This window comes from Aplidium turbinatum, chromosome 11, assembly GCF_918807975.1.
Source record: "Aplidium turbinatum chromosome 11, kaAplTurb1.1, whole genome shotgun sequence".
NCBI classification, from domain to species: domain Eukaryota; kingdom Metazoa; phylum Chordata; class Ascidiacea; order Aplousobranchia; family Polyclinidae; genus Aplidium; species Aplidium turbinatum.
The window spans coordinates 18149451-18157466 of NC_137482.1; the positions used below are offsets into that span (position 1 = coordinate 18149451).

The 8016-nt window shown below is 35.8% G+C and overlaps 1 protein-coding gene across 1 annotated transcript; it reads right to left on the reverse strand.

The window, feature by feature from the left end:
- Window positions 1–3659: 3659 nt before the first annotated feature.
- On the reverse strand, window positions 3660–7800 carry LOC145780283 (lysophosphatidic acid receptor 3-like). The gene is made up of 5 exons (XM_082591985.1): window positions 7699–7800; window positions 6963–7120; window positions 6314–6496; window positions 4829–5437; window positions 3660–4610 (listed from the first exon to the last, which is right to left on the reverse strand). The coding sequence occupies exons 1-5, from the start codon at window positions 7798–7800 to the stop codon at window positions 4046–4048; spliced, it is 1617 nt and encodes a 538-aa protein (XP_082448111.1). The 3' UTR covers window positions 3660–4045.
- Window positions 7801–8016: the final 216 nt, after the last annotated feature.

Here is an 8016-nt window from a genome sequence, read left to right on the forward strand (position 1 = left end):
GGAATAAATTGAAAATCAGTATGATCACTCAAAATGAAAGCAATGGGACTACGAATCCTCACTAAACCAATCAATCAATGGTCTTGTTGCACCGAAGATGACAACCTTATATTTTACTGATCTCCGGAGCTGACGTAAACCTTAAGGCATAGATCTGTTGACTCAAAGCAAACCCTTTGAAGGTTGGAGGGGGCCTGTCAATTCAACTTTTTTTGTATCAACAGTTGTATCTCTAAAACCACTGAGGCTGCGACTACGAGATTTCTTGACTTTTTCTAACTTTTATTCACCTCTATTGAGCTGAAATTTTGAGCAAATAAAGGTTATAAATTGAAAGATATAAGGCATTTCTCAGCACATCCTCAGAAATATTTCATATTTTATTGTGAAACATTTTCCCCCCAGCTGGATGAAAGTAATTAATTTGGCCCATGTCTCGTTAATCCTAACTGTTTCACAGCGTGAAGGGCATTGGCTGTATGTAAAATAATGTAAAAAAAAAATAATCACAACATTACAATGCACGTTCTTCATTACTCTGCCAACAAATAATGTGTAAACTCACGCTACAAATTACACTCATAAGTGACCTCAACATTACAACGTATATGAGCAGTTCTAAAATTCACATAGGCTAGTTTTAATTTTCGGATATGCTCAGCGTAAATAATTTTACAAAGTGAATCCCAAATTTTGAAACCGTGCCAAAATAACAGAGATATCACTCCTAAAGCATAAGAAGAACCGACAGCCCCCCCAAAACTGAGCAAGACTCCAGGAGCCCAACTTTCTAAGGGTTAAAAGTCATGTCGACTTATTCTTGATGCCCCCCTTATCGAAAATTGTTCTTTGTAGTACCGCTTTGAAGGTGGATTACGAGTTACGACTATGAACAAAAGAATAAATTTTAAACTTCAATTTGTATTGAAAATAGGCTACATGACGTAATGTCTTCCAACCTTATCACATTTTTTTTCGTTACGTAATGTTTACCACAACCAAACCACTTTTGACGATCGAATTTGTTAATTTATTATTCGGTAAAATGTTTAGATGATGTCACGTCATTACGCCGATTTGAGATATAATTTCATTTATGACGTCGATGGATGAAAAACTTTTACAAGTTTTATACTCTGCTGAAATTAAAGAAGAAACATAAATGATAAATATTGGAGAAATGGAGTCTCCTTTACAACTTAAGAATTGAACAACTCAAAACTGCTGAAACAAAACGTTTTGTTCAAGTGAAAGAATCACTGCAAGTAACCAATGCCAAAATGCGCGCGGAAGAAGTCATGGGAGTGTGAGATATCAAAAATTTAACAGGTTGTTATTTTTCTACATCAATGTGACGTTAGTTAAAACTTTAAAAAGTCTATGTCTTTGCTTCTGTAGAAAATCTTTCTATCTACTGTACAATTTAGTCATCAAGGTTTTCCATACTTTTTTTTAAAGAGAGAGCTTTTACCCCCCCCTTGCAACTTGAGTTGACTTACTTGAGGTTGGGATCCAAATATTAAAAAAAAATATATTACTATGTATTAATAAATAAAAAAAAATTAAAAAGATGATGCCTAAAACATTGGGGGGGCAGCTGCCCCGCCTGCCCCCCCCCTGCCGGCGCCACTGCTAGTGTGGACTGTGGAGGCTACACCGGTACGATTAGCGAAAGACAATGCTTCCTGTTCTATAGCCTAGTGTAGGTAGTGGTGTGGTGTAGGTAGTGGTCAGGTAGTGGTAAGGCCAGGAAGATCGCTCCTTCTCAACTGTGGAAGATGACCTAACAAATCGAAGTCGATTTTTAGTTGTTTAAAACTGAATTTTAAAACATTTGATAGAGTTAACCATGAGAAACTGATTCATTGCTTGTCCAATATTGGTATGAATGGCAAAGACTTACGTTTTATTATTAATTTGTACTGGAATCAAAAAGCATTTATTCGCATGGAAAAAGATTTATCTAAAGGAATTGATATCAAGCGTGGAGTACGCCAAGGATGTGTACTTTCTCCATGTCTTTTTAATTTATATACAGAAATGATTTTTCGATCAATTGATGATATGAAAGGAGTAAAAGTTGGTGGCTTGAATATAACAAATTTACGCTATGCTGATGATACTGTTCTGTTGGCTGAATCACAAGAAGATCTTCAAGAAATATTGGACAATGTTAACTCAATTGGTAAAGAATTTAATATGAAAATTAACACTAAAAAGACCAAATCAATGATAATCTCAAAATCACCAGACACCACAGTACTCCAAATTATAATTGACAAGAAAATTATACAAAAAGTAAAATCTTTTTCATATCTTGGTCATTTAATAACTGAAGATGGGAGGTGTGACCATGAAATTCTTAGACGGATAGAAATTGCAAGAACTACATTTGGAAAAATGAAAAATATTTTAACCAATCAACGTTTAAATTTATCAACTCGTCTCAGGATCTTAAAATGCTATATCTGGTCGACCCTATTATACAGTTCTGAAACTTGGACAATATCACAAAAAATGGAGAAACGGATCGATGCCTTCGAGCTCTGGACATACAGGCAAATGTTAAAAATTTCATGGAAACAAAAAATCACTAACGATGAAGTACTCTCCAAATTCAATTCAAGCAAAATGCTCTTACAAACAGTCAAAAGAAGAAAATTGAAGTATTTCGGACACACAATAAGGCAAAATTCATTACAAAGATCATTAATAGAAGGGAAGATAAACGGTAAAAGAAGTAAAGGCAGACCAAGAATGATTTGGACAACAAACATCACAAAATGGACAAAATTAAGTTATGAATGTGCAGTACGCACAGCTCATGGTCGAGAACAATGGCGCATTGTATCCAACCCTCCAGACGAGGAAGGAACAAAATGATGATGAAAACTGAACTGACTTGAGTGAAAATAAATTTTTCTTCAGGTTCAATATTTTTCTTTAAAGTTATTTCTAAAATGCCTGTAAAGCATCTTCGCAAAACGTCTTCTAGATCAGACCGTGATCTCTAAAAAAAAAGAAAATGTTTTTTCCTTGTAGCCTACTTTAAAATTTCCTAAATCACATTTTTTGTTTCCGAGGCCTGGTAGGCTACACTTTAATTTTTCAAAGTTACGGTGTGGTTCTTTGCGGTTTACAAAGTAATTATTGGGGCTCTTAACCTCTGGTTGGTCGGCCATCCCCGCAAAGGAACTCAAAACGCTAAGGTTAGCTTTTTTATGATTAGGCTTCAAAATAAAATCAAGGTCGTTTCTTTTTATCCAATTAGGCTATTCAATTTAAAGCAGCTAGCTAAAAGGAAAACATAATGTTTTATTTTTACTTCATGCATAGAAATTAAATGCAATTTTCCCCAAATCTGCGACAATGTTTTTCAGCGGGGAGCGACCGCCTCTCCTGCAAAGAGTTTACTATTTTTTTTATAAGTAGGCTCAGCCTAATTTGAAAAGTAGGCTATAGCTTACAACAGGCTACAGAACGAAACCTAAAATCTGTTATAAACCCCTATTTCAAAGCTTAATCGATTATGCAAAACCACGAGCATAACATTGATAAAAAAAAAACTTACTTAAAAAAAAATAAGAATGCACTTTCTACGCCAAATTTACAGTGCTCTAGAAATAGTCAACACCAAAACTGTTGCACATTGATTGATTGAGAATACAAATTTGTTAAACAATAGATTAACGGAAAGCCGATACAAAAATGATAATAAATTGTACAATGTACACACATAGCCTTTCGTAGCCTACTGATTGTTGTAGCCTGCAAATATTGTTCGTTTAAACTGACGTTGTTTATAGCCTATGCAAGGCCAGGTTTGTTGCGGGCCAACTGGGTTGCCGTGTCCCTACTGTAGCCTATAAGGTAGGCTAGGCTACAGTAGATGGAAGTGAAACTTTTTTGCCAGTGGAACGAAAAAAATCTGATAGGCTAATGAATTTTAACTTTCACTAGTGAGATATGCTTATTTCTCATGGATAAATTTTGCCCTATGTTAAGTTATGAAGCAGCACTTTTCGAACAGTTCTTTCAGAGAGAATCAAGTCCATGCAATTTTCTCTTCGGCATTGAATGGATGTGAAATCTTAATCTTTTTTCGCGATACAGTCACTCCACTTGCCAATACAATTTTTTTGTTTTTTTGATACTGCTTTTCATGCTTGGATTTCGTTTCTTTTGTAGAAGTCAAAAAGTCGTTGCATCCAACATCGTCTGATATCAAATTGTTCAGTCTCTCATGAGTGTTTGAAAGCTTGTTTTGATTGATTAGAAATTGGCTTGGTCGAAAGTGTTCAACTCCAGAAGGAATAAATACTGACTCACTTTCTTTTGCAACGTATGTTGGAGGTGAACTATCTTGAATCAAACTCGATATTTGAGTTGTAACAGAACATGTTGGAATTCTATCGTGTATCCCTTCTTTTGTACGTTTATTATTGAAGCTTTGTCCAGAGAATACGGAGCTCGTCGCGCTTTCGTGACGATTGAGGTTGGAGTTGATAGGCCTACGACTTCGACTTGAAATAACAAAATTAAGATCTTTTCTATTATTGCAGAAGCTCTTATCGGCAAAAAGTCTTCGCCAAAATGAAAAAGCCAGATACCTGGAAATATGAACACAAACGAATTAGTTTTAACATTTCGTTTACAACAGACTGCTCACCAATGCGTCTCATTAAAAGATCAACTTAACCCAACGTTTATCTTCAACTACTCCCATAAACAAGTGGAACAGTCAATGTGCATATTGTGTGCCTAATTTACCATCGTAAACTTTATTACTAAAGGTAACGAAACAAAGTAAAGGTTTATTTCAACTTACCTGAAAGAACACCACATGCGAGGCAGCCGCATTGAGTATATGATAGGATTAATGAGAGGATGGATAACAGCTGGAACGAGGCAGTAGTCAAACCACTTCGTCAAACTTATGTTATTAGTGACCACATCCAATATGAACAAAGTCGTTACTGGCAGCCAACAAACGCAAAATACGCCCATAACAATCATAAGAGTTTTTGCTAGATTTATTTCTCGACGCCTGTGTATCATAACAAATGGACCTCTACTTGATATTGATCCAACAACACTGCCACCGCGTTTTCTTTTGCAGCCGGTCTGTCGCTTTACGGAAGCAAATATGGTAACATAGAGAATAATCATAGCAACGAGACTGAGATAAAAATATCCAAATCCAAACCCAACATAAGATTTTGTAAAAGGCATTAAGCTTTGTGAACATGTCGTGACATCACACTCGCACATGCAGTTGGTTGGACAGAAGCATCTGTCGTCATTGCAAGACCAGCCAATCAAGGGAGCTGCCAAAAAGACGACTATCGCAAATATCCAGCACAACAGAATACATGCAGCTGCGTTGCACAGCGTAAAAATTCTGTTGTAGTCTCTTTCATTTCGAATCTTTACATATCTACAAAAATGTAAACACATTCGTTAGAATAGTTTATCAGAACAGCTGTCTTAGGTAGCCTACAATATAAAATGTTTAGTTTGTACTTTGAGTCCGGAGTGTCGTTACAGTTACAGTGCATAGTCAAATTTATCTTACGATTTTTCATTTTATGTATTGCAGATTTAATTCCTGATGAGCACACAGGTACGTGTCGAAAACTTTTGAGTTTATTTTATTTTAATTATGTTATATTTTGTGTGAAATAAAGTATGTTAAACCCGCTAAAGTTACTATGTTTTATTTCAATATAAAATGTTGGGCATCACATGAAACGAAATGCAGTGGAAATGCAGTGAGCAATGTGCATTGTGCATTGTGCATATGCTATTACGCATGAAAGACAACCGAGAGAAATTAAATAAGGCAATTTGTATTTTTTAAACACCCTACGGCCTACGTCATAACTAGTTCCATTTTTTATATTAATGGTCATCTACGTAGGTTGTAGGCCTACAGTTTAAAACAAAATCTAGTTGGTAGGCCTAAGTTACAAAAATTTTGTGGCTTTTGCTTGGCAGATTTTTGCTAAAGCACTAGCAGCAAAACAAGTAAAACATTCCTGTTCCTCGTAAATATTATTTTGTTTAGCCTATTTTATGACAAGGTTTGATTCATCGGTGTCTCGTTTTCTATCGTGTAGTTCCTTTTGTTGTTGAGGTCTTACTGCTGCGTCATATCCTCTGCAGTTTCCTTGCATTTGTATGACAGTGTTGATGACGGGATGAATGAATTCCGTTAATTTTACTTCAGTAGCATAGTCATCATTAAAAGGTTTCTCTCAAATTTCAAACTGCAGTAGTAGGGTTATAGTTTACACAAAGTTTCGATACTGACCTTTCGTAAGCTATCACTACTAAACTATTTACGGAAGCACTGAAACAAACAACTGCAGTTCCTTTCAGAAATATCCTTTCCCACGCCCCATCGCCAACGGGAACAAAAATGGCACATATCACAGTTACGCCAGAAAGCAAATCCGCACTTGCCAAGCTACTAATGAAAAGAAAAGTTGGTGTTCTGAAAAATATAAGTGAAAAGTAATAAGTTACATAATGTTGAGGTTGAGAGACATTAGCATCAATTTTTTTAATTTTAATATGATCTTTGCGATTATCCCACGCGCCCAAAACATGAATAGCCTTCTTACAACTCGATAACTTTACAGCAGTAAACTAGGCCCATAAGTCTATGCAAGCCAAGGCCTACATCTCTCTGCTTCCGTATCTGCTTGCGCTCGTGCAACATGCTTGAGATATGTCAGCATCCGATTTAATGGCCGTCACCAATGCTGTGCAATGTGGCCTTTGGTTGGCGATAAATAACAAGTTACGCTTTCTGACCATCATCAACTCGACAATGGATAAACTTAATTTTTGTTTGGTGCAATATAGGCCTCTGTTTATATTTCACACTTATGCATCTAACTCGCTGTTTGAAAAAATCACTTCACAAACACTGGGCATTTACACGTAATTGCACCTACCTTAATGTGCGAGGTCCATTACATATAACCACGAGTACACACATATTCACAAATATCGCTGCAACGCAAACGAATACTGTGACGATTTCAAATAGAGTAATCGTTCGTTTAGGGCCTTCAGTGCAGTCCCATGACGAGTCATTAGCTTGTGCTGAAGCCTGTGATAGAATCAAATCAATTCAATTTTATTTTTCATCGCTGGCCCGAAAATGAAAAGAATGTTAAAGTAAACACACAAATTTAGCACTAACGAAAGGAAAAGATGGCAAGATCAAAAGGTTTAAAATATGCATCCCTAAAACAGTGTTTGGAAATTGATATTTTTAGTTTGCACAGCAACCAAACCTACTGGTTAGGAGTTAAAAGTTAAGATGCAATGAACAAGAGTGTCAACAATTCGAAGAAAAAAATCTTTCAGCAAAACTTATAGCCTATGCTGTTATAAAAACACAACAGGCATCCTTACGTGCTTTGATTTAGTGTGAATACCGTAGTCGTTGCCTTCTGAACCTCTGTTGATCTGATATACCACGCCAGTGGTCGATGTTTAACAAAAAAATCTATCATTTCCAACAAACTGACAGAACAATTTTTAAAAAATTGGACAGTGAAGCATTGTATTAAAAAAGTTTGCTTATACTTTTCATTGACCATAGTTGCAAATTTAAGTAAACTTCTGCAGGCTCAATGAGTTTGCAAATATGAGATAGTTGAGACATGATTCATCACAACTTACTATATTTGGTGAAATTGGAAAACTTCGAAATGTGCTTCTATCTTCCTTTCCAAACATAAATAGCTCAAATTGTAGAGTTGAATTCTTAAACACTGTGTCCATGGTAGTTCCCAAACTTGATAGCTGAGTAGGATATGTGAAAGTAGCCTACTAGGCTATAGGCCTATCCGAATTTGCTGGTTTCCAAGACAAGTCATTGGCTAATAGGCTATTATTAAAACAAGCTAATAGGCCTACAGCCCATCTGCGTTTAACAACAATGTCTATGTCATAAATTTAGATTTAAATCAGTTAAAAAAAGTAGTTGCTAATTCTCTG